At 38.9% G+C, this 26,715-nt stretch overlaps 1 protein-coding gene across 1 annotated transcript in view; it reads left to right on the forward strand.

Moving 5' to 3' along the window:
- The window catches only part of AATF (apoptosis antagonizing transcription factor), a 98,877-nt gene that overhangs the window by 52,273 nt on the left and 19,889 nt on the right, over nt 1-26,715 (forward strand). The window contains exons 9-11 of the mRNA XM_059148123.1: nt 12,772-12,839; nt 14,651-14,731; nt 23,291-23,362. Of these exons, the coding sequence (XP_059004106.1) occupies nt 12,772-12,839; nt 14,651-14,731; nt 23,291-23,362 (221 nt within the window). The remainder of the gene's footprint in view (nt 1-12,771; nt 12,840-14,650; nt 14,732-23,290; nt 23,363-26,715) is intronic.

Raw genomic sequence — 26,715 nt, forward strand, 5'->3', positions numbered from 1 at the left:
CATCTATTACATTAATTTTAGATTACCTCAAAAACATTCATTTGGAGTTCTTGAAGAGGTTAATTCTATCTGTAATTTTGGGGTTCATGGGAAGGTCTGGGCTTGACTAAATTTGAGAACCACCAGCATATAGATTATATTTAATACCAAAAGGCTGAACGAGATTACATAGAGAATGAAGGGAGAGAAAATAGAATTGATTCAAACCCTGAGACCTGGGACATTCAGACATTTAGAGGTTGGGCAGATGAAGGGCAACCAGCAAAGGTGACTGAGAAGAAGCAAAGTAAGTTAAGAGAGTGAGGGAAGAGTGATTTCCCAGGTTCCATGTAAAAGTGTTTCAAGAAGGAGGAAATATAGTATCATCCTGATACCCAAACCAGACAAAAGCAGCACAAGGAAAGAAAATTACAGACCAGTGTCTCTTAGAAATATAGATGCAAGAGTCCACAGAGTACTATTGACTCAATCCAGCAACATATAAAAAAAAGATTATGTACCATAACCAAGTTGGATTTAACCCAGGAACACAAGGTTGGGTTTAACATCAAAAATCAATTAATGTTAATACACCATATCAATAGAATAAGGACAAAAACCACATGATCACCTTAATAGATGCAGGGGGAAAAAAAATTAACCCTTTTGTGATAAAAACACACAGCTAAAAAAACAAAAAACACCACCACCAAACAGGAAATTGTGAATAGAAGGGAACTGTTTTACTTGCTAAAGAACATCTATGAATATTCATTTTTACCTACTCAGTGGTGAAAGACTGAATGCTTTCCTCTAAGATTAGGAACACGACAAATAGTCTATGCTTGCCACTAACACTTAACATTGTACTAGAGGTCCTAGACAGACAGTTAGGCAAGAAAAAGAAATAAAGGCATCCAAGCTATCTCTTATGTGCAGATGGCAGGATCCTATATATATCTTATACATAGAAAATCCCAAAGAAGCCACCAAAAAACTATCAGCTAATAAACGAATTCAGCAAAATTGCAAAATATATCTCCAAAAAATCAATTGTGTTTCTGTGCACCAGCTGTGAGCAATCTGAAAAGGAAAACTCTTCTATTTATAATAGTATCCAAAAGAATAAAATACTTGGGAATAAATTTAACCAAGGAGGTGAAATATTTGTACATGAAAAACTAAACATTGTTGAAAAATGGAAAGTCATCCCATGTTCATGGAGTAGAGGAGTTAATATTCTGAGGGTGGCAGTACTCCCCAAACTAATCTTCACATTCAGTACAATCCCTATCAAAATCCCAATGGCCTCTTTATAGAAATTGATAAACTGATAATTCATATGGAAATGCAAGGGACCCAGAAGAGCCAAAACCATCTTGAAAAAGAACAATTGGAAGACTCCTACTTCCTAATTTCAAAACTTACTACAAATCTACAGTAATGAAGGTGTTACAGTACTGGCATAAAGTTAAGTATATAGATCAGTGGAATACAGAAATAAACCTTTACATTATGGTCTGTTGGGTACGGGTGCCAAAACAATGCAACAGGGAGTGAACCATCTTTTGTCTTTTCAATAAATAGTGCTGGGACAAATGGATATCCATCCACATGTAGAAGAATGAAGTTGATGCCCTCCCTCATACCTACACAAAAAATAATTCAAAATGGATCACATACCTAAATGTAAAAGCTAAAACTATAAAACTTTTAGAAGAACACATAGGAGTGAATCTTCCATGAGCTTTGGTTAGGACTTCAAAAGTGCAAGTGACAAAAGAAAAAAAATAGATAAATTGGACTTCATTGAAATAAAAAATCTTGGTCCTACAAAAGGTACCTTCAGGAAAGTGAAAAGACCTACAAATATTTGTGGGAGAACATATTTGCAAATCATATGTCTGGTAAGAGACGTATCTAGAATATATAAAGCACTCTTACAGAAGGTAGAGTATATGGTACTCTTACAGGTAGATACAGTGGAAGCATGTGGAAATTATCATTTGGGTGCTTTTTTTGTTTTGTTTTCTTATACTTTATGAATTAGGAAGCCATGAGTGAGAAGATGTGGCAGGGGCTGGAGGTTTGAGAAAGGAGGAGGTATGGCAGAGTCCCCTGACAGAGGGGAAGAATGAGTGGAGGGGAAACCTGCCGGGGAATTGTCAGGTAGCACCGAAGATCCATATGAGCTCATGCTGATGACTTGCGATGGGGGAGACCAGTTCCCACAGTCTTGTCTTTCTCTCCAGCCAGTTTAGCCGCATGGATGCAGGTACTGAGATTTAACATGCTTGGGGATTTTGCCAAGGGAGTGCAGGCACATAATCCCTTTACCGTGTTTCTGAAGTTTAAAAAGTTAGGAAAACTCATGGTTTTGTGTTTTGCTTTGTTTTGGTTAAGTTTGTCAAACTTTTGTGGTGGCAGCATCTGATGTAAAAGGTCATAAAGCTATTATAAACCTGTAAGGCTTTATTTATCTCACCTAGTGGGGATGGTTCATACATTTTGCTGCAGAAATATTCATGTGTTTGACGTTAGGGTGCCATCCCAGACTCTGCTGGGGCATTTGTATTTTATACACTGTCTTATCCTCCTAAAATGCTCAAAATTCTGAATTCCAAGACCCATCAATCCCCAAGGGATCTGACTCTGTTTGACAAAGGGATATTACATCTTTCGAGGAAGTTGAGAGTGTATACCAGGAGTGATTATCCTGATGGACTGTGGAGTCACTGCCACCTGAGGAAGGAGGGAATAAGCACATGAGGGGAAGAGGCAGGATGCTGCAAAGGTCTCAGGATCAATGGGTTATTGATCTGGTGGGGCCGAAGAATTATTGGAGTCTAAATGCTAGAAGGAGAATGTCGGAAAGACAGGGAAAGGTTTGTTTCACTGGGCTTTTCATCCCTACAGGACATCATTACAGAGCACAAGTTAGTACTACCCTTCTGGTTTCTTCCTTGTGAATCCTTTCAGTAAAATTTTCTCTAGTTCTGAATGACTTCCTCCTTATTCTTCCAAGACAAAAGATACATTGTTTGATGCCATGTAAAAAAACATTGCCCAGGAATGCCCAGAAATAGTCAGTGACTGAGCTGGGGTCCCAAAGGATAAAGAAAAAAAAGGACACATACCAGGACATCCATCTGGCAATCGAGGGGCAGAATACTGGAAATGGGGACTGTTGGAAATTCTGAACAATAGAACTCTCTCTCTGTACATTGTTACTTTAGTATGGATTAGGAAGAATGGCTAAATGCTGTCACTTGATTTTTATAAAATTGTTTTTATTTGTAAGAAAAAGGAAAGGCAAATTGTCAAAAGAAGAAGTTCTTTAGTATTCGAATGCTTAATTCTTAACCATGTCTGCACACATCAGGGCCTACCTAATACTGATGGTGATTTACTTACATTCCCAGTTAATAATTAGACATTGGGAGACATTATATATCATGCCTAATGGAATATATGGGATCTGATGAGAAAGTTTTCTGTTTTGACTAATAAATTTTAACCCAAATGGCCAAGCCTAGTGAAATATTACGGCCTTTGAAATATTTTAGAACTTGTGCAGAGAAAACAATGTTACTTTATTCAGTGAATGAATTTATCATCCCTTCGAAATTGTAGGCCTTACTTGGCTCTCACTCTGGAGTGGAGGCATGGTGTAGCACTGAATCAGAAAGTGGAAAAACTAATCAAATCCTTAAACACCAAAGTCAGCGAGGCAGAGTCAGGCTGACTTTTAGTGGTAGCCTCCAGGTATACATTTTCTTATTTTAGTAACCAAATGTGGGTTATTTGTAACGTCAGCGTTAAGATGCTTCTTGAATTTTATTCACACCTCCTGATTTCTCTCCATTCTTCTATTTCTCTTCCTGTAATTATTGTACTTGCCATTGCAGAAGCTAGATGCTGTTCATCTCTGATCACAAGATCTAGAAGAATGCTGGCTACATAACTCGTTTTAGAAATGGTTTTGAATAAGCGCTGTGTACAAGGCAGAGTGCAGAGTTCTGTGGGAGGTGAGCATTTGAGTCAGACTCTACCCTGCCTTCGGGATGCTTACAGCCAGGTAGACGGGATGACAGAAATACAAACAAACCAACATGGTTGGTGAAGAGGTATGAAAGAATTAAGAAGAGAGAGAAATTAATAACAGTTTGGAGGAGTTCGAGAAGGCTGCAGGGAAGAGGAGATGGCATTTGATCTGGCCTTCAAAGACGGATTGAGGGGCCCCTGGGTGGCTCAGTGGGTTAAAGCCTCTGCCTTTGGCTCAGCTCATAATCTCAGGGTCCTGGGATCAAGCTCTGCATCGGGCTCTCTGCTCAGCAGGGAGCCTGCTTACTCCTTCCTCTCTCTCTGCCTGCTTCTACCTACTTGTGATTGCCATCTGTCAAATAAATAAAATCTTAAAAAAAAAAAAAAAAGAATGAGATCTTTTAATTCATTTGGATTTTTTGTTTTTTCTTTTAAAGATTTATTTATTTTAGAGAGAAAGAGGGAGCATGCATTGGATGGAGTGGGGGGGGAGAGAGGAAGAGAGAGAGAATCTCAACCAGACTCCCCACTGAATGCAGAGCCTGACAAAGGGCTCAATCCCATAATCCCCTGGAGCCAAAATCAAGAGTCAGATACTCATAAAGAAGATGTGATATGTGTTGTACACATACATACACAGACACATAGAGTGGAATACTATTCAGGCATTAAAAATGAAATCTTATCATTGCAACAACATAGATAGAACTAGAGGGTATTATGCTAAGCAAAATAAGTCAGAGAAAGATTATTATCATGATCTCACTGATATGTAGAATTTAAGAAACAAAACTGAGGATCATAGGGGAAGAGAGGAAAAAATAAAACAAGATGAAAACAGAAACAAACTATAAGAGACTCATAGTCATAGGAAACAAACTGAGGGTTGCTGGAAGTGAGGGGCAACTGGGTGATAGACATTAAGGAGGGCACGTGATGTAGTGAACATTGGGTATTGTATAAGACTGATTAATCACTGACCTCTACCTCTAAAACCCATAATACATTATATGATAATTAATTGGATTTAAATTAAAAAAAAAGTCACACACTCAACCAACTGAGGCACCCTGTTTTTGTTTTTTTTTTTTTTTTTTTTTTTTTTTTTTTTTTTTTTTTTTAAAGATTTTATTTATTTATTTGACAGAGAGAAATTACAAGTAAGCAGAGAGGCAGGCAGAGAGAGGAGGAAGCAGGCTCCCTGCTGAGCAGAGAGCCCGATGCGGGACTCGATCCCAGGACCCTGAGATCATGACCTGAGCTGAAGGCAGCGGCTTAACCCACTGAGCCACCCAGGCGCCCTTGTTTTTGTTTTTTTTAATTCAAGCTCTTGGAATAGGTTTTTAAGAAGGGTAATTTTTTTAAAAAAGATTTTATTTATTAGAGAAAGAGAGTGTGGGGACTCGTATCTAGAATACATAAAGAACTCTTACAGCTCAATAATAAAAAGGCAACCTTATTAAAGAATGGCCAAGGCTTCTCTGAGTAGACATTTCTCCAAAGAAGATATACAAATGACCAGTAAGCACAAGAGGATGTTCAACCTCATTAGCCATCAGAGAAATGCAAATCAGAACCACAGTGAAATAATACTTTATACCCACTGGGATGACTGTCATCAAAAAGTCAGACAATAACAAGTGCTGATGAGGATGTAGAAAAATCGGACCTGTCCAGCACTGCTGGTGGGAATGTAAAATGATGTACCTGCTTCGGAAAACAGGCTGGCAGTACCTCAAGGTGTCAGACCTAGAGTTACTATGTAACCTAGCAATTCCACTCCCACGTATTTACCTGAGAGAAATGAAAGCACCTGTCTGTACAAAAACTTGTCATGAATATCCATAGCAGCGTTATTCTTAATAACTATGAGGTGGAAACAACTCTGATATCTCTCAATTAATGAATAGGTAAAATATGGTGTAGCTCTGCAGTGGAGTATTCAGCTGTAAAAAAGAAGGAAATACTGATATATGCTATAACATGAATAAACCTTGGGACTTATGTTAAGTGAAATAAGCTAGTTATAAAAGACCATAAATAGTATGATTGCATTTTATATGAAATGTCAGGAATGGGCATATCATAAAGATAGAAAGATTAGTGATTGCTTAATCACTAATTGTATTGGAGTTTGTGGGTCGGGCTTACTGGGAATGATAGCTAATAGGTTTGGGGTTTCTTTTAGTGGGATGAAAATGTTCTAAGATTAAATGTGGTAGTGATTGCACAACTCTCTGAATTGACCAAAATACACTGAATTATATACCTCTTGCATGGGTGAATTAATATAGTAAGTGAATTATATCTCAATAAAGTTGTAAACAATTGCTTGGCATTATCAGCATCAAATCAAAATAAGTGTTGTTGTTGTTATTTCTAGGGTGTTACCATGTTTGTTTGTTTGTTTTCAGGAGCAGGACAATGTAAGGGCTTTAATCAATATATCCTTGAACCTCCTGTCTTTTTCGCCTTTGGACATTACAAAATTACTCAGTGTGAATTTGTAGACTGGCAAAATTTTTCAGAACACCTATAGTGGTCCCTCTCCATCGATCCACAGGTTATATGATCCAAAACTTTCAATGGATCACTGAAACGGTGGATAGTACCATGCCCTAAATACACATTTTTCCTGCACATACATACTGTGAATAAAGCTTAATTTATAAATTATGCAGAATAAGAGAATAACAACAATAGCTAATAATGAAATAGAACACTTGTAACAATATACTATAATAAAAATGTGAATGTGGTCTTTTATCTTATTGTACTGTACTAGCCCTTCTTGTGATGATGTGAGATGATAAGATGCCTGTGTGATGAGACGTAGTGAGGGCAATGACGTAGCCATAAGACATAGCGTCAGGCTCCTGTGGACCTTCTGAGGACCCATCAGAAGGAGTACCATCTGCTTCTGCACCGCAATTGGCTGTGGGTAACTAAAACCAGGGTTGAGGCGGGACTACTGGATAGTCTGGACATTGCCAAATAAATCCTGACATATTCTTCTTGGGTCACGTATTATCCAAGATATGATAAAGCGTTACATTGCTGAGAAGCTTTGGAGGGCAAAAACTTCCAATACTTTATTTCGGTTTTTTTTTTTTTTTTTTTTTTTTTTTTGACAGACAGGGATCACAGGTGGGCAGAGAGGCAGGCAGAGAGAGAGAAAGGGAAGCAGGCTCCCTGCTGAGTAGAGAGCCCAGTGTGGGGCTCGATCCCAGGACCCTGGGATCGTGACCTGAGCTGAAGGCAGAAGCTTTAACCAGGTGCCCCTTTATTTAGGTTTTAAATAGTAGGTTTATACTACTGTTTTATCACGTTCAAACATTTATCAGATCATCTCTTGACTTCCCTCACAGTGGTGAGGTGTGGGCCTTCCTAGGCTTTCTGCCTCCACGCTTCCCGTTCTCCATACCCCTGGTGTACTTACTGTCATGGTTTTGTGAAAAGTCAGTTTTTATGATATTACGACTAAGTAAATGTACTATGATTATATTTCCTTAGATGCTTGTTTTTTCCTAGAGCTAATAATGCCTTTTTCAAGATCCGCTTGGTGTTCTGTATATCTCCTGCTGTTTTTCCCCCACACAGACCAAATGCCTTGAATGCATAAATTAACCTATCATTTCCCCACTCCCTCTACCTTTTCCAACCCAGAGACCTCATTTCTAGGGCTCTCCGGACTCTTCCTCTCTGGAACAGTTGTTCTTTGTGCCTCCGCTGTCAGTAGTCTCAGGGCCTGTTTTTGCTGCTTTCCTGAGTTGGACCTGTTTTCTGACGTCTCACGTCTTCCTCCTTCTTGTCACACGCGCTTATGTTACTGAGGCACATCTTCCTGTGAAGGGGCGCGTGAGGAGTAAACCATTGAGTCTCTTTACACGCATGAAATGTCTCCGTGTAACTTGCATACTTGGTTAATCCTTTGTGTGTGGAATTTGAAGTCGAAAGTCCTTTTCCTCAGAATTTTGAAGGCATTGCCCTGCGGTCCTCTGCTACTTGATATTGCTACTGAAATGTCTAGTCCCACTTAGTTTTCATTTCTGAATATGTAGGGTGACTATATAATCTCTTGCCAAAACTGGGACATTTGAGGTACTAGCCTGAAAAAGAATACTAGGACAGCAGGCGTAAATCAGGACTCTCTGGGGTAAACTGGGACATACGGTCACCCTCTTTATATGTGACCTATTTTTTCTGTAAGCATTTAGGATCTTCTCTGTACTTCCAGTGTTCCACATTTCATGCTGATGTGTCTTGGGAAAGGACTTTTTTTCATTCATTGTACTAGATTTTTTCAGGCTCATTCCTGTCCTTCGATTTGGGAAATTTTCATTACTGTTTCTCTAATTATGTCCTCCTAGCCTTTCTTAGTCAGATGTTTGACATTCTGGATTGTTCTCTAGATTTTTTTCTTCTCTTACAAATAAACAAGGGTCTGTTATCCTTTTGCCTTTTTGTTTTATAGCTGAAGGGGTTTTGTATATTTCTTTTCCAGTTTATTGAAATTTATTTTTTTCTGTTTTGTATTTAATTTCTTGTTTTACTCTTTACTCACATCCTCCTGTTCTTACAGGAATATATCTTCTTTTCCATTCTTCTTTCTTTCTTTTCTTAGGTTTCTTTTGTTTCCTTTGTTGTTCTTTTGGGTCCCCTCTTCCCTATCTGCTTTGGTCTGTTTGAGCCTTTCCGCAGATGCCAGTGGTCCTTAACTCTCTTCATATTTGTAGTAAGAAATTCAGAGTACCTCTGAAACCTGAGCAGAGCTTTTTGGCTCCTTTAACTATAATTGCTCTGTGAACTAACATCTTGTTTGGAATAGTCTTCAAATGTCAGAACTTGGAGATATTTTCTGGGGAGTGGAAGGATCAACCATGCAGTTTCTCTGCTCTCCTGCGTGGGAGATTTTGTGTCAGGGTGCTGGCATTCTGTTTGTAGGGTAAGGGAAGCAGGCAGAAGTTCCCAGGGACTGGCATGGCACCTTTTTCTTTTACCTCATTCCAGCCTCCTGTGCCTCAGAGCCATCTCTCTGGAGCTTCTGGGGCTCAGTTTTTCCAGAGAAGAAAACTTGTCTCCCTGTGAGGGGGTGGGGGAAAGGGTAGAGTCACTTGTGGGATAATGGAGAAGGCCCAGTGGCGCTGTCCCCTCCCACTTCTCCCTCTTTGTGGTAACTGCCACTGCCAGAGCTCCTCCTACAGGGATTCTGTGGGCCTAATTAGTTCCACCCTCACCTTTATTCCCTCTGGGCACTTGGGTGATAACTGCTTTTTACTCTTCCGTCTCCTGACTGTCTTTGAAAAATTTATGAAAATCTGCTCTCATTAACTCTCCCTTTCTCTTCTTTCTCGTGGGTTAATACATTTGTTTTATTCCTCTCCTGTCTTTTAGAGGGCTTGAGAAGGGAGAAGAGATAAACTAATGTGTTCAATCTGCCATTTTTAACTGATTCTGGCGTGCATATTTCTAGACAAAGTATTATAAATGCTGATTAGATGCTGAACAGTACCATCAGCGCTATTCCTCATGTATGTTGTTATGGGTTAAGTAGGTTTTTGTGGGCTGACCTGGAAACCTAACATCTATGATTTTCCCCTGGAACTAGAGAAACAATCAAGCCTTTGTGAGCTGACCCTGGGATTAAAACAGACTAGAACAAAAATATTTCACGCATGTCTCCATTTTCCGAGTCACAAAGAAAATTAGAAATACTACATCATTATTGTTGAAAAGAAAAAGCTCCACTAACTGTAACAGAAACCTGTATTTAATAGAAAAGTTTATTCATAAAGTTAAGCTATAAAAATTGAACTGAGAAGCAAAATTAATTCTTCAGCAATATTCCTAAAGCTTAGTTTTTCAGTAACTTTTTTGAAAGCAGTTTTCCTAATTAAATTAAAACCCAGTGATTGTGTTAGCTGTGGGAAATAGCAGTAGCCATGGGAATAGTTGGTTTACTTGTATTTTCTGGCTACTTTTTTTTTTTTTAAGATTTTACTTATTTGTCAGAGAGCGCAGGAGCAGGGTAGAGGGGCAGAGGCAGAGGGGGAAGCAGGCTCCCTGCTGAGCAGGGAGGCCGATGTAGGGCTCAGTTCCAGGATCCTGAGATCATTCGGTCAGATACTGAACCGAAGGCAGATACTGAACTGACTGAGCCACCCAAGCATCCCTTTTGGCTACTTTCCTTTCTTTCTTTCTTTCCTTTTTTTTTTTTTTTTAAGATTTTTTTAATTTATTTGACAGAGATCACAAGTAGGCAGAGAGGCAGGCAGAGAGGCCGGCAGAGAGAGAGGAAGGGAAGCAGGCTCCCTGCTGAGCGGAGATCCCAATGCAGGGCTCAATCCTAGGACCCTGGGATCATGACCTGAGCTGAAGGCTGAGGCTTTAACCCACTGAGCCACTCAGGTGCCGCCCCCTTTGGCCACTTTCTTATTCCTACCTTGCATGCAACAGGATCTTCTGCCTCACTGGACTGAATAAAGTAGACTTGGCCAGATTGACCAGTAAAACCACCTTCCTTGTTACAAATGACTAAGGGTAGCTGTGCAGGGCACTTGGGTAGTGAAAATGAAGCCCAGAATATGGAAAGTACAGAGAGAAAATGCTGCACCAACTCAGTGTTTGAATGGAGGGACCACTGCAAACGTAACAGACCCACCATAGTCGTGCGGCTTCAGTCTTCGGGAAGGGCATATGGGGCTTTCTTGCCGAGGATCACCCCTGTTGTGCTAGGGCAGACTCCCATGAGCACTTGCTCCCCATGGTCCTGACAGCCCCAGTCTCAAGGGATCAGAGGCGATTAGGAAAGCCAGGAACCGTTGTTCCAATCTCTTCTGTGGCTGGAACAGGTAAGGGCAATGAGATGTAGCTGCTTCATTATCTCCCGACCCTTTTCATATTTTCTTTCCCTTCTTTTTCTTCTCTTTCTTCTGTTTTCCTTATCAACCTCTCCTCCTTTCCACCACCGTCACACACACACACCCCAGCCATGCTTCTGACAGAACATTGACTAGGAACCAGGAGCCCATTTTGGCTCAGCCTTCAGGGCAGCTGTTTACAGAGTAGCAGTGCTACACGGGTTTACTGTGTCGTATGTCTGTGTAACACTGGATTTGGATCTTGTATTTAGCTGCCAGAAGTGACTGTGATGAAGTAGGAGAGATAAACTGATAGATTGGCTGCCAGAAAGATGTTGGGAATCAATCAGATAAACAGTGTAGAGAAATAGCTTGCTGTTTTCTAGTGATAATAAACCAGTGGCCTCTGGTCCCCGCATTTTTAAACGTAATTGCTCTAGTAATAATGTCCAAAATAAGCAAATGAAGAAACCTCACAGGAGGGTTTTTAATTGTGATTGAAATATCCTTTTCCCTTTTGCAGTAAAGATTCATCTTCTATGGAAATGAACATTTCTATAAATTTGTTTTACTTCTTCCAGTGCCTACTTACATAAACAAATGAAAATCAGAGAGTGAACTACCTTCATAGAAATTTGTTCCTCCTCATCTATCCTCCCACAGACGTCAGCTGTTTAAAGTGGTGAAATATCTGTATTGCTACTATGCCTCGCCTACAGAATCATTACTTTTTTTTTTTTTTTTTTTTTTTGAAACAAAATTTAAAGTCCAACCTGTTTAATTGACAGATGATGAGCAGGATTATTTTAGTGTGTCCCCTTATATTTCTCTCAGACTTTTGGGATTTCAATCTCTGTTGCTATTTCTCTGCACACAGCACTTGTATGGGAGAGATGTATCCAGTTTTATTATCACAATTTAAAACTCTCCTCCTTTAATGTTTAACCTTTCTTTATTCTTAAGCAGGCCCCACACCTGTCGTGGAGCTCAAGCTCACGACCCTGAGATCAAGAGTCACACGCTCTACCAACTGAGGCAGCCAGGTGCCCCTAATACCTAACTTCTCAATATTACTTCTCTTCACCTAGGACTTTAAGACCCAATGCAAATTCTTAAGTCTGTGTGAAAGGTACCGGTTTACACTCTGGTTGTGTGCAGTGGACCGCCCAGGACTAAGAGGAGAGTAGGAGAGTCATTTAGGGGGGCCTATGGAGTTCGTTGTATGGGACGAGAGACTGGTTCTCTGTGTTGTATTTGCAGTCCACACATATGACTTCTGTCAGGATCCCTTTTAAAATTGTCATGGCTTTGACTGTGTTGGTGTCATATGTGGTTAAATCTCTTCATAGTAAGCTTGGGGGAATACCAGCCATGGAAAGCAAGAGAATGAAGTTCGCACTTTTAATTATATGTAATAAAGGCTTTTGCCTGAGGAAGACCTTCCTGACTATTGGAGGTTATAGGTCAGAAGTTAACCATGTACCATTATCCTACTGGTGAAGCTGATGCATTTTCCTTTTTGCCATACAGCCTTTCCCACCTGACCTTTTAAAGATTCTCCATTGGTGTAGATGAGATGGACAAAACTAATCATAAAAACAATGAGGGGAATGTTGCACACTCATTGATCCATTTGAAATGAACTGCAGTACAATAAGTCTTCCAAATGGACTTCTGTTCTCAGCTATTGCTGTAGCCACCTTTTTAAAGATATATAAATATGAAAGGGTTAATGGGAATTCAGTCATGCTCTTGCCACTGGGTTGTCCCTTATTGATTGTAGTTTTAGAGCTGTCACGGTGCCATTCAGAATTCCTACTGTGCCCTTTTAAAGTCACTTGGTGCTGGGAGATGATAAATAAATCCGTCGCTTTCCTTTTTCCCCTAGCTCCTTCGAGAACTCATACAACGGAAAACCAGCTCCTTGGATCCCAATGATCAAGTGGCCATGGGAAGGTAATTTAGATATGGCTTTCTGTTTGTACAAGCAGCCTATATAATAGTTTCTCCCTTTGAGTCCCCTTAATTCTGCCTCAGAGGCAGCGATTGGCTCCGTAATTGTAAATGTTAAGCAACATTAAAAAAAAAAGTTAAGCAAGACAAGGTGATGGAAATCCTATACCTTGCCTTAAGAACAGTTGAATAAGAGATAATAAAACACCTATGTCTTTGTTTTAGGGTTTGTTTTTCAAAGTCCTTCTTATGGTCTTTGCTCCCTCATTTGGGCTGTGATTGTATCTATATCGGTCTCTGACCGCTGGATAAAAAGCAGCCACCCAAATGTGTGCTCTCAGCTGTCAGAATGTGGCACTGTGCACAACAGGTTCCTTGCTCATAGTTGAATCTGCTTTGTTCGAATCTGCCCTAATTTAGACCTCCACCCCTTCAGTAAAAGCCTCAGCACAATTAAAAACGGAATGTGGCAGCATTACCCAGATGTCAGGGTAGAATGTAAAGTAGTGAAGGAAGGCTCGTGTGTATGCTTCATCCTGTAGTTGGAAAATAAAAAGGGCATTTAGAGTGCTACCTAATGAATAGTGTACATTTAAATAGCCATGAGCCATAATTTGCAAAAGCGTGAAAGGAAACAAAAGCTGCAAGTACCAGAATGGGATTCTGGGCAAAGCAGCATTTTGAGAACGCAATGAAAAATTTGTGTTGATGAAATAATTTTATTTGAGTAAAACATTATTTGGGTTTAAGGATAGGATATTGTTGATATTTTGTGTATCTCTGGAATGCTATAGAGAGCTGTTCACTATAAATTTAATGTGACACAGCAAATTGCATGGTGATTATATTGTACATTTATCTGACTTTACAATAAAATAGATTATGGTAATTAAGATTATATTAAGATTACAGTAATTGGATTTCCCTAGATTATTTTTTTCTGATGTTGAGTTTTCGTTGTATAAATCAGGTAAGATGACTAACTGTTGCTGTTTCTCTTTTTTTTTTTTTCCACATTTGTTCATAAGAGGAATTTATGAAGATTTTTCTTCGCCAATATCCTTTATTTGAAAAACTAATTCCTTTTCATCTGAAATGACTGCAGAATATGTGACTCTTGTTTGGATCCTGATTCAAACAAACTAACTGTAAAAGTGAGATGATCCAGGAAATTTGAAGACTGACTCAGTATTTGGTAGTAAAGAATTACTGGCAACTTTTTTTGTAGGTGCGACAGTCGTATTGAGACTGTATTGGGGGGAAGGAACCCTTACCTCTCAGCAGCACATTCTTAAATACGACAGATGAAATGAAAATTAAATACACAAAATGGCCGCAAAACTAATGTCAGTGGTGGGTAATTACAAAAAAATTAGCAAATATTGGAAAGTGCTAGAAAAAGCACTTGGTATTAACAAAGGGAAAATTGAAGAATTCCTGTATTCAAACTGAACAGCAGTTGTAGTGTTAGTAATAGAACATCCTGCACAGCTGTAAAACATTGAAAGCAAACAGCTCTCTACTCAGTTTGCTGGCTTTTCCTGTGGACTGCAAGATTTAGTGCCTGTCACAGGAACTCTAGATACTAAGGAGCATTGTTAACCAAATTCGCTGTAGAATTTCCCAGATGCCATTTGTTTTTTTCTCATTGCACAAATCTTCTTCAATTGATTAGTCGCTTTGGCCCCAGACTATCTTGAGGAACTTGATGTGGGTTGATGATTTCTTTCCGCAGTGAGAAAAATTCCAGTTTGTCAATAAGTATTACTATTTCTGTTAGTGATGATACATAATATTGTTTGTGAATTTCCCAGGCAGTGGCTTGCGATCCAGAAGTTACGAAGCAAAATCCACAAGAAAGTAGATAGGAAAGCCAGCAAAGGAAGGAAACTCCGGTGAGTTACTTTTTAGAAAAGATTTTAACATGTTACAGCTCTTACATTTTGGCTGTTATGTCAGTTCTATATGTCTTCTGATGATTCTGTTTTTAAGGATCAGAAAAATAACAAAAACAGTGTCTGTGGCTTTTGGGGGACTCCATTTTTCTTACTCTAAAATGGAAATGCGTAGTTCAGTTCCTTTTTGTTTTGCTGTTGTAAGGGGATGGGTTAAATAACACCTGCATTTTCCTGAAAGAAAAATAAGAAGAAAAGAAGATAGTTGAAATTGTCTTAGTTTTTTGTTTTGTTTTGTTTTTTGGATTTTTTTTTTTTTTTCTAGAGCGAGAGAAAGCAAGAGTGGGGAGGGGAGAGGGAAAGAGAGAGAACCCTAAGCAGACTCTATGCCCAGCCTGGAGCTTGGTGTGGGGCTCAAGCTTACGACCCTGAGCCCACGACCTGAGCTGAAGTCAAGAGTCACATGCCCAACTGACTGAGCCACCCAGGCATCCTGAAATTGTCTTAGTTTTAAAAAGTGATTTCTACAGAACAGTACAGCAGTTTTACTTTGGATGCTTGTTTAGAATAGGATTATATTGGTCCATTTTCATGAGGCCATACATGTATACACTATGCTAAGAATATATAAATGAAGGATTCCAGAGAATGTTAACAGTGTGCTTAAATGAAATGAGAAATACATTTTTTTAAAGATTTTATTTTTAAGCAATCTCTTCACCCAACATGGGGCTTAAACTTAAACCCTCAGATCAATAGTCACACACTCCACCGACTGAGCCAGCCAGGCTCAGTCCAAGAGAAATAGAATTTTTATGAGAAAACAGATTCTGACTATAAGAAACCTTCAGTCCTGTATATGTTGTATATGTATGGTATACAGATAGGTAATATTTTATTTTATGTCTGTTGTGTAGTATCATTTGCACAAAGCCTCCTGTCAAAGAAACTACTTATAATTGAGGTGCACATGGAAAAAAAAATCTTCAGCTCATTGTGTTATGACAGTTTAGGCAGATAGCGAATTCTGCATCCTTATTAGAGACTGCCTGTCATTGAATTCCCTTTAGACAGATGTGGATCTGTCTCATATTTAAGTAACTTCAGAGAATCAGATTTCACAACTACTTTAACTGATCTGTTTTTGTTTTTAACAAACTCACCAGGAAATAGGTATTTCTCTCTAACTTTGCAGAAGTGCAAAGCAACTTTTCACCATCTTTTTATTCAAAGTCACTTTCTTAAATCTCAGGCTAAGTTGTTATAATTTGTTTAACTTTTTTCATATTTGGAATTTCCATGTCTTCACACTTATCCAGGTTTGTTTTTAGTGGGATGGTTAAGAGCATAGGTTCTAGGGCCAAACTTACTCTTTAATGTTGAGAACAGATTTTTCCCTAGTGCTGTGCTTTCAAAATTGTAGCTTTATGAGATGATAAATGTTCTCTAGAGGGAGAAGCCTGGAATCCTGGGAGGCTTGGGTTCAAATTCTGGCTCTGGCTGTATGATTTTGGTTGTTCTTTTATCTCTGTGACTCACTTTTCTCATTTACTAAGTAGTATAATAATCCCTACTTCACAGATTTGGTTTGAGGGTTAAAATGATGTATTAAATGTCTGATACATAGTAAACATTCGAAAGTGTTAATTTTCTTGGTTTCTCTTGTTTACCTATTGGTATTGCTGTTGCAAATATACTATCTTCAGAAGAATTGAGAGAGGACAAAATCCCTTCTCTACATTATTGTTAGGAATTTTATATTGGGGCAGGTACCTACATGTGTGTGCCCCTTGAGGGCAAGAATTGTGCTCCCTTCTTCTTTAAGATAACTCCAGCCTTTTATTAGTCAGCCAGAAGATGTTTTTGGATGATTATGTCATTAAACTTAACATGTTCACCAGGTATGGAGAAATGGCTATACTCTTAAACATAATGCAGTGTAAGAAGCTGGGTGAATGTTGGAAAAGGGAGTACTTCTCTAGCATGGCAAGTTACTTAGGAGAACATGAGTCTGTTCTTTCCCAAATCAAAACATACTTACCATGGTTATTATTTATGAAGTTGAAAGAAAAAAAAAACAGGATTTTGTTTTAATAGTAAGTTTTTTTCTTACATTAATTTATTTTCTAAAAGATTTTATTTATTTATTTGACAGAGAGCTAAAGGGGGAACAAAGAGGGGGAGCAGGAGAGAGAGAGAGAAACAGACTCCCCACTGAGCAGGGAATCCTTACATGGGACTTGGTTTTAGGAACCTGGGATCACAATCTGAGCTGAAGGCAGATGTTCAACTGACTGAGCCACCCAGGCATTTATTAAACTAACCTCACTAACCTGTTCATTAGAGGTTTGGTCACTGCGAGTATATATACCTGGTTTTATAGCATTTTGATAAGTGATTTAGAGTCACACATGCCTATAAATCCAAAGACATTTAAAGTCTTATTCTGGCAACAGGCAAGCGAGAGACAGACATTCTGTTTAAATGGAGCTAAACATTAAAATGTAAGGCATGGTTAATTAAAATTTTAAAAGGAGGGGCAGCTGGGTGGCTTAGTCAATTGAGCTTCCCACTCTTGATTTCCACCGGGGTCATGATCCCTTGGGTTGCGGGTTTGGGCCCCGAGTCAGGCTCCCTGGTCAGAGGGGACTCTGCTTGGAATTCTCCCCCTCTGCCCCTCCTCCCTGCTTGTTCTCTCTCTCTCTCTCAAATATATATATATATTTATTTATTTATTTTAGTCCAAATAAGATTCCTTCTGAAGTTCAATGAACCGTATTGGGTGCCATGTAAGACCCATTTTGCCCTTCAGGAGTGTGTCCTCAGGAGAGGGTAGCAGTGGGGTGCTTGGCTGGCTCAGCTGGTTAAGTGTCTGACTCTTAATTTTGGCTTAGGTCATGATCTCAGGGATGTGAGATTAGACCCCCACACTGGTCTCCACACTGGGTGTGGATTGTGCTTAAGATTCTCCCTACCTCTCCCTCTGCAACCCCCTTCCTGCTCACCCATGCGTGCTCTCTTTCTCCTTAAAAATAAAAAAAAAAGGAGAGGGCAGCAGGCACAAAGCAGATGCTGTGTGGGAGGCCCTGTGGTGGAGGTTCTCCTGGTGGCCCGGTCACCTGAGTGCCCTTGGGGGAGCGCAGGCTGCTCAGGAAGCCTGTGTCTGAGACGCCATCCACATTCCACACTAAGCAGACTAGAAGAGTCAGCCCAGTGAAAGGCCACAGAGAATAATGGTTTTAAAAACATAGACTTGAGAGTGTACGTGGCCATTTTGGAAACTGTGATTTAATTTGTTTTGGCAAACACTTAAAATGCATAGGGGGGAATGGCAGTAGATAAGGCTGTGTCAGTAGGTGAGTGCTAGGTCATGGCCATGCTAAGAATTTGGGCTTTATTCTGTACACTGTAGTGAGTCATGGAAAAACAAAGGAAGACTGAAGAACTGTCACAGAGTGAAGGAGACATCACAAGTAGGTACAGTTTGGGGTCCTAGATTGGAGCCTGGAAAAGAAAAAGGACACTAGGATAAAAATGGGTGAAATTTGAGAGCTGTGTAATTTGGATGGTAGTATCATACCTGGGTTCACTTCCTGATTTTGATAATCACACTGTTTATGTAAACTGTTAATTCTAGAGGAAGCTGGGCAAGGGTATTCATGAACTCTCTCTATTATTTATGTGGTTGTTCTACAAGTCTAAAATTACTACAAATTAGTTGTTGAGTTAAAAAGTTTGGGACTGCGGTTCCTGGGTGGCTCAGTCGGTTAAGTGTTCGCCTCTTGATTTTGGCTCCAGTCTTGATCTCAGGGTCGTGAGATCAAGCCCCATGTCAGCTCTGCACTGGGCATGGAGATGACCTGGGATTCTCCCTCTCCCCACCCCACCCCGCGCCACCCCACCAAAAACAAGTTTGGGGCTCCACACTGGGCTTGGAGGCTACTTTAAAAAAAAGTTTTATTTTATTTTTTAGATTTTATTAATTTATTTGACAGAGAGACACAGCAAGAGAGGGAACACAAGCAGGGGAAGTAGGAGAAGGAGAAGCAGGCTTCCTGCAGAACAGGGAGTCCGATGCAGGGCTTGATCCCGGGACCCTGGGATCATGACCTGAGCCAAAGGCAGATGCTTAACAACTGAGCCACCAAGGCACCCCTTGATGAATGTGAGGAATGTGGTCAGAATGAGAGGATGGTCTTTATTAATAGCAATAGTGATCACATTTATAAAACTCTCACTGTTAGGCACTGCTAAGCAGTTTATGTGCAGAGAGAACAAAAACCACACTCTGGAGCTTCCTTGTCCAGGTTTGAAACCTGACTCTGCTACTTACCGCCCCCTCCACCCCACCAGGGACCTTGGGCAAATTAGTTTACTTCTGTGCTTCAGTTTCCTAACCTGTGAAACGTGTATATTCCTAAAAGTCCCATCTCAGAGGGGTATCAGATTAGGTGAGCTGATTCCTGTAAAGTGTTCTGAGAAGGGAAGCAGCTCACACAGCCTGCACAGAGGTGGGAAGTCACAAATTTGGATTTGAGCTAAGTGGTCTGATTGCAGAGCCCATGCTTCTGACCTGTGGCCTGTTCGTTTCTCTCTGGGCAGGACTTACTGGCCTCTGCAGGCACCAGAATGACATATTGGAGACATTAGTGTTCTGCCCCGAAGGATTAAACAAGTGGCCCGGCTAGATGAAACTATTATAAATAACATCCTTAAATGAGACCTCAGGAAGAGCTGATAGATATGCCAGCTGTCATCACCGATACTGGGTTCCACTAGTGAGCAGTTCTGCTCTTTGTTTGCCATGAGTTGGAAAGAGAAGATTTCCAGAAATGTCATAGCACAGACGAACGATCATTTAAATGATAACAGGTTAATGGCATCAGCCTGGTCAGACTGGACATGGCAGCTTGTTAGTTGGATGCTAGAAAATAATTTATTTTTAGAAAAGGAATATTTGCGTTTGGGGAAATAATTATCGCTATTGATTATTTTTACTTAGCATTATATTTAAGTAGATTTGATGATGATTTAATCAGAATTCATAATGTAAGTGAATTAAATTTAGTCTTTTAGTAACAGGATGTCTTACTGTGTTTGTCCGTTCTTCTTCAGCAAAATACCATTTATCTTTTCTTAGCATGGTTGTTAAAAGGTGTTTTAATACTAAAACATGCATCCATCCTCAGCAGCACTGAGATTAGATGAAATCTATTGCATTAAGTACACATTACTAAATTGTCTTTAATGTGATTACTTCTTAGTCTGTCTTTCGTCATGCTGTTAATAGTTATTGAATATATTGTATTAAAATGTAAAGGTATTCCACATAGCAGCACCATCCAATAAAAACACGCATTACATATGTAATGTTAAATGTTCTAGTGGCCACATAGTAAAAGGAATCAGGTGGACTTAATAATATATTTCACCTAGGGACGCCTGGGTGGCCCAGTCAGTTAAGTGTGTGCATTTGGCTCAGGTCATGATCCCAGAGTCATGGGATCCGGCTCTCATCGGCTTCCCTACTCAGTGAGAAGCCTGCTTTTCCAGAACTCTGCCCTTCCCTCTGCTCATAATCTCTCTCTCGCTCGCTCGCTCAAATAAATAAATAGTCTTTAAAAAATACTTCATTTAACCCAATATATCAAATATTATTACCCAGTTTTTCAATAATTTATTATTTTAAAATTATTAATGGTATATTTTACGTTCTTTCTTAAATCCTGAATCTTCAATCTTCAAAATCTGGTGCACTTAACTTGGTCCATCCACAGCAGTCAGACTAACCATGGTTTCAGGGGCCTACATACGTAACGGCACATGGCTAGTGACTACTGAATCGGATAGTACATCTATGGAGTAGAGCTCATAGTCTTTGTCCAGAGAGTGGATTATAAACCTCTCTTTGGATACAGCCAAGAATAGTGTTCCTTTTTTCAGATGGGCACCAAAGTTTGGTGAAGCCTCAAGACATTAAAATGCATTTATTAATAATACTTATGCTTTATACTTAAATTAAAAGGTTATGTGACTATTTATATTCTCATATATTAACATAACCTTTGAGAGGTTATTTTGGTTCAGTCTTTCAATTTTTAATATGTTTATCTTTGGATTCACCAGCAATTTCACATTTTAAAAAATTTATCCTGAAGATATATGTAAACAAATATGCAATAATTTATGTATAAGAATCTTCACCTTAACACTGTTTGGTACTGATTTTAAAGGGGAGCAGTCTAAGCTCTGGGTACCTGGGTGGCTCAGTGCGTTAAGCCTCTGCCTTCAGCTCAGGTCATGATCTCAGGGTCCTGGGATTGAGCCCCACATCAGGCTTTCTGCTCAGCAGGGAGCCTGTTTCTTCCTCTCTCTCTCTCTGCCTGCCTCTCTGCCTACTTGTGATCTCTCTCTCTCTCTGTCAAATAAGCAAAGAAAAAAATCTTTAAAAAAAAGGGGGGGAGCAGTCCATATAAATGCCCATTAATAGGAAATTAAATAAATTATAATACATTGAAACAGTGGAATATTCTGCAACTATGAAAAAGAATAAACTGTGATATGGTTCAGTGGGGAAAAGTGTATAATGTAGAATATCAAGTATATTACAACCTCCCTTTTATGTGAAAAATGTGTTAAGTTTATATTTGTCTTATATATGGAAAATGCTACAGCCACACTTAACAGTTTTAGTTAACAGTGATTATTTCTGGGGATAGGACTGGAGGAGCCTTGTCAGTTTTCTATACATTTTTGTATTTGAATATTTTTTTATAAGAATTGTATATTACTTTCTATAATTAGGAGGTAGCAGACATTTAAAAAAAACACGTATGCACAGAGTTTTTGTTTTTGCATCTTACGAAACGTGAAGAATGGGAAGCAATATAAATGTTCAAAAATGTATTATACTGGGACGCCTGGGTGGCTCAGTTGGTTAAGCAGCTGCCTTCGGCTCAGGTCATGATCCCAGCGTCCTGGGATCGAGTCCCACATCGGGCTCCTTGCCCTGCAGGGAGCCTGCCTCTCCCTCTGACTCTGCCTGCCACTCTGCCTGTGCTCTCTCTCTCTCTGACAAATAAATAAATAAAATCTTAAAAAAAAAATGTATTATACTATTTCCACTCCTGGGATTGTATACAGCTATCCAGATATTGTTATGGGACATTACTTACAATGCTGCTAAGTGAAAAAAAGAGAATACAAAATTGTGTGTGTGTGTGTGATATTTGTAAATAACAGGATTACTATGAAGACAGACTAAGCAAAATGTTAACAGCTTTCTTTAAGTAGAGGAACTATACATTTTGTGTGTGTGCTTTGTTGGTTTCTTTTCATATTTTCTATAATGAATTTATACCTTTTCTATTACTCTTGTAATGGGGGAAATATCATCACTATTACTCTAAAATTCATTTGTTAAAAAAAGGATAAAATTTGGGAGGCTTAGCTGTGGGTGGTACCATAGAGAATCAAATTACTCGATATGTGTAAAAATGTTTGTAATACTGTAAAGCTAATATTATGTACGTGAAAATATCATATTTTTGTTTGCAGATAGAGTTCTGCCCAAGTAGAATTTTGTGGGTTTTTAAAAAGATTTTATTTATTTTTTAAGTAATCTCTACCCTCAACATGGGGCTGAAACTTACAACCTGGAGATTAAGAGTCACACAATCTACTAACTGAGCCAGCCAGGCACCCCCACCCCCAATAGATTTTTTTTAGTTAGAATTTTATAATATGCGTATTGTCATACAGCCTCTTCTGTTATAATGAACAGACGGGCTACCTCCTGTGGATTCTCTTTGGGTAGAATTTGGTCCATATAAGGTCATATGGTTGTTCAGCTCCTTTCATTAGAGGATCTCAAAGCACTTTGTGCAGAAATACCCTTTTTTTTCTGTTGGTGGGAAATGGAAGTGATAATTTAAATTTCCATAACACCGTGACTTGAAGAGCTAAGGATCAAACTTGTTATGTCTCAGATGTACTCCTTCATTTAAAGATGGGTGAAATGAGAGCCTGGATCTAGTGAATAGAGATGATGTGGAATTCTAGAAGCCTTTTCTGACTCAGGGAACCAGTGCTAATGAGTGATGGTGATGTGAGGCATTGTATTCGGGTGTTGCACCACTACTGTGCTTACTACTTTCTAGTAATGACATAGAAAAATGATTAAGATGTACTTAGAAAGAAAATGGAGTACTCAAGTCCTCCTCCTCTTCTATCTGGAATAAAGTTTAAGGGTTAGTATATTGCTCAAGGGCACAAGAGTGTCTACTCTTTTTTGAGACTATGGTATAAATGGATCTGTGTCAAACTACTGTCATTTACAATGTGCTTTTATAAGACTTTTATTCTGTTAAGGGAGATTATTAAGGGAAAAGAGGGAAATACATTTGTGATTAGTGTGTGCTTATGAATTGTTCTCCATTCCACTCTGGAGTCATGCGTTCCTATGATCAGTTCTGGACTTTATTAACTCATGGAATGTGTTTCGTTTTCTGGGTTAATAGTTACTAATGTCACTGCCTGTTTGTTTCCTGCTTTATTTAGGTTTCATGTCCTCAGCAAGCTACTGAGCTTCATGGCACCTATTGACCATACTACAATGAATGATGATGCCAGGTGAGTAATAGATTAATTATGTGTCTCAAATGGCTCCATGACAGCTTGATATTGACCTGTTCTACAGCCTGTCGCCCTCTCCATTTCTTCTTATCAGTTAACCATTTGTCATTGACATCATAGTAAGGGTCCTTGTCACTTTTCTTCACCCCATAATTACTGTAGAACCAAACCAAAATTTCTGTGAATATCATTGCTGCCTCCGGTGGTTTTTTGTTCATTTTGCTGTTTGGTTTTTAAACTTTAGCCACCTGCCAAGGCATCTAGGCCTTTCTCTAATATGGAAAAATAGGTCAGGACAGTGCATGTGCATGCTTTATGTGGCTGGGGGGTTTTGTGCATATGCTCTCTTTTTTAAAATGTCTCTATAGAGATTGTCACTCTAGAGATGTGTGTTATGTTGTGTTTGTTCAGGCTGCTGTTGAGGACATACTCATTTTATAAACTGAAACAAGACAGAAATGTATGGGAAAATATCTCCTTGTAATATTACAATTAATAGCCATTTTTCAAAGACTCACTTCTTCTGTATTAGCTAGCATTCTAGCATTCTACTACATTGTAATATTTCCTTATTACTTATTTAGCCCTTTCCTTCTCTTTCATTTATTTGCCATTCATTTATATCAGTATGAACTTTTGCTTTCCTACTTTATTCAGTGAATTATAACCTATTACTGTCATTATTTTTTATTTGAAATTGTTCTATGTAAATGGAAGCTCTTTCAAGCTGGCTTGTGTCCTTTTGGGATGTCTCCATTCCTTGAGTGTGTTCTTACTTTCTGGCACAACAGGGTATTCTAGGCTTGTCTTATAATTTCCCTGTTTCAGCCCTGGAGTCAGTCTTTCTCCAAGGAGCCCTGATTCCTTTTTGTGTATTGTGGTATTTAGAAGCCAAGATCTGTGTGCTAAGGGTGTTCATCGTCATGGCGTTTCACTGTCCTAGGCGCTGTCAGTGTAGGGAGCTGGGAAGTATATGTGTGTTAAATATACACACATGCAGGAGAGAGCCACTTGAGGCATCTCTGACCGTTTACTTTCAGTCCTTTTACCCCCCCCAATTTTCCTAGACATTTTATTTATTTATTTATTTATTTATTTATTTATTTATTTTAATGTACTCTGCACGCAACGTGGGGTTCAAACTCATGACCCTGAGGTTAGGGGTCACATGCTCCACTGACTGAGCCAGCCAGGCATGCCTCCTTTCAGTCTTTATGAGTTTCCTTTGAGAATGTTCTCGTTTTTCTTTAAAATATAATTAAAATTACATTCTATGGGAATTTTTTCTTTAAATATTTGTATAGTGTAAGCATTTTAATGTCAGTAACAACTCAAATTTTACATGACTTTATAATATTTTTATATTGCTTAGTTAGTCATTCACTACTTGTTGGACATTTAAATGATTTTTAATTATTGTAAATAATGCTATGGTAGACATTTGTAAACATGAATTTTTACCAGGTGAAATTGCTGGTCGTAGGGTAAGCATGTAAGGGTTTTGCCAGCTTTATATTTCAAAGTTCACTTACTCTTTTTATTTGAGAGTATTTGATCTGCTACTAAACTTCATCAGATTTTCTGTCCTGGCCTAAAAAATAGTAGATATGCAGGTTGAGGTGAACATATGATTACTTCTATTTTGTTTGCTTTTGTTTAGTACTTTGAGTGCAAAAGAGCATATGGAGGGTTCTGAATAATTTGTACTCAGAACGTCGTGACTTCACATGCTCTCCTGCACTTTGTGAGTGATTGCCTTTGTCCAGCTGGGGGGTTTTGTTTGTTTGTTTCCACTTATTTCTGGATCTAGTGTGTTTTTTTGAAATTACAGAGTAAATTGAGTGCAACTTACAGTCCCTGTCAGGACAACGTGGAAGATTATATCAAAGGAAAGGAAAACTAGATGTTCAAAAATGAAGACAAACCATTAAGGAAACATTATTACCCCAGGCATAAAGTGTGAAACCCAGTATATTATTGGTGGCATCTACAACTTTTTGTCCTTTGTAGTTAGGATTATTCTTGAATCACCTAATATCCCAGGGGCACTTAGTTTTCCTGAATCTTATTTATTCACTTAACAATCTCTGAGGGTTGCTACCAAATGCTAACCAAAGATGATTTAAAACTGAGTGTATTATTTAGGATTATGTTGGACTTGGTCTGCAAGAATCTTAAAACCTATCTACAGAGATATGAGCAAATGAGTTTATTTTTTGACAAAAACTTTAGGGGTAGCATGCAATTATTGGCAGTGGTTTCCCCTTCTCAATGATAAAAGGGCGAACTTCTCTTAGTCTTTCTCTTGTGGTCCCAAGATGGCGGCTGCAGTTTTAGCCATCAAACATGTTCATGGTAGGAAAAGAAAGTAGTGTCAGATATATCTGAAAGTAGAGAAAAGAAGTAGTGTCAGATATATCCTCTTTCTTTTATCAGAAAAGTAAAAGCTTCCCCAGAATCCCCTCCAAATGTTTTATGTCTCAATTGTTAGAACTGTGCTACCTTGCTACTTGAGGTGGAGGAGCAGGCAAGGGAGAGGGGGTTGGGAATGTTTGTTGGGTAGTAGTCCTTCTGCCATTCAGTGTTTGTGGGGGGAGAAGGCTGTCCCTTGTAGACTGATTGCTTATTATCAGCATTGTTCTCCAGCTTGTTTAGCCCACTTAAAAAGGAATTTAATAAAATCTTGTAGCTGGAGAACTAAGCATGTGTTTTTCTACCGTGCACTCTATTCCCATTGTGTTTCTTAAGGAGAAGAGGCATTTATCCACATTATTGCTTGTGCTCCATAGTCTGAGTAAGCCAGATTAACTGTGGATGGAGGAACTGGGCATTTGCTCTCTCTGCTTTTAGTATCCAAACTCTCAGGGCAGAATGAGGCAGTCATAGACCTCTTTTGTTTTTCTTTAGGTAATTCCATAATTGGTGACAGTCGGCTACTGTGTATTTTGTCTCCTACTTTGTATATCACAAAATATCACTGAGGAATTGGAAACTTTCATAGTTAAAATATCTTATTAGTACATAGTACTTTTCCTCAAATGAATAGTTTTGGTTTTGCTAGGTTACAGATTTGTCATTCTTGGTGTGCATATATGAATAGAGAATGTTTTTATGATTTTAAGATAGACAAGAACTTTGTAAGCATGACACCAAGGCCTGCAGCCATAAGGAAAAATATTAATAGATCTGACTACCTAATCGCATTGAAAACAAAGTGTTAAGTAAATGACAGACTGGCAAGAAAAAGTTCAATATGTGACATTTTACTATGTAAAATACTATGTAAAGACTTTTTACAAGTCTCAAGAATCCCAATAAAAATAATGGGCAAAATATGTCAACAAGCAAAC

This window comes from Mustela lutreola, chromosome 15 (genome assembly GCF_030435805.1).
Source record: "Mustela lutreola isolate mMusLut2 chromosome 15, mMusLut2.pri, whole genome shotgun sequence".
NCBI lineage: Eukaryota > Metazoa > Chordata > Mammalia > Carnivora > Mustelidae > Mustela > Mustela lutreola.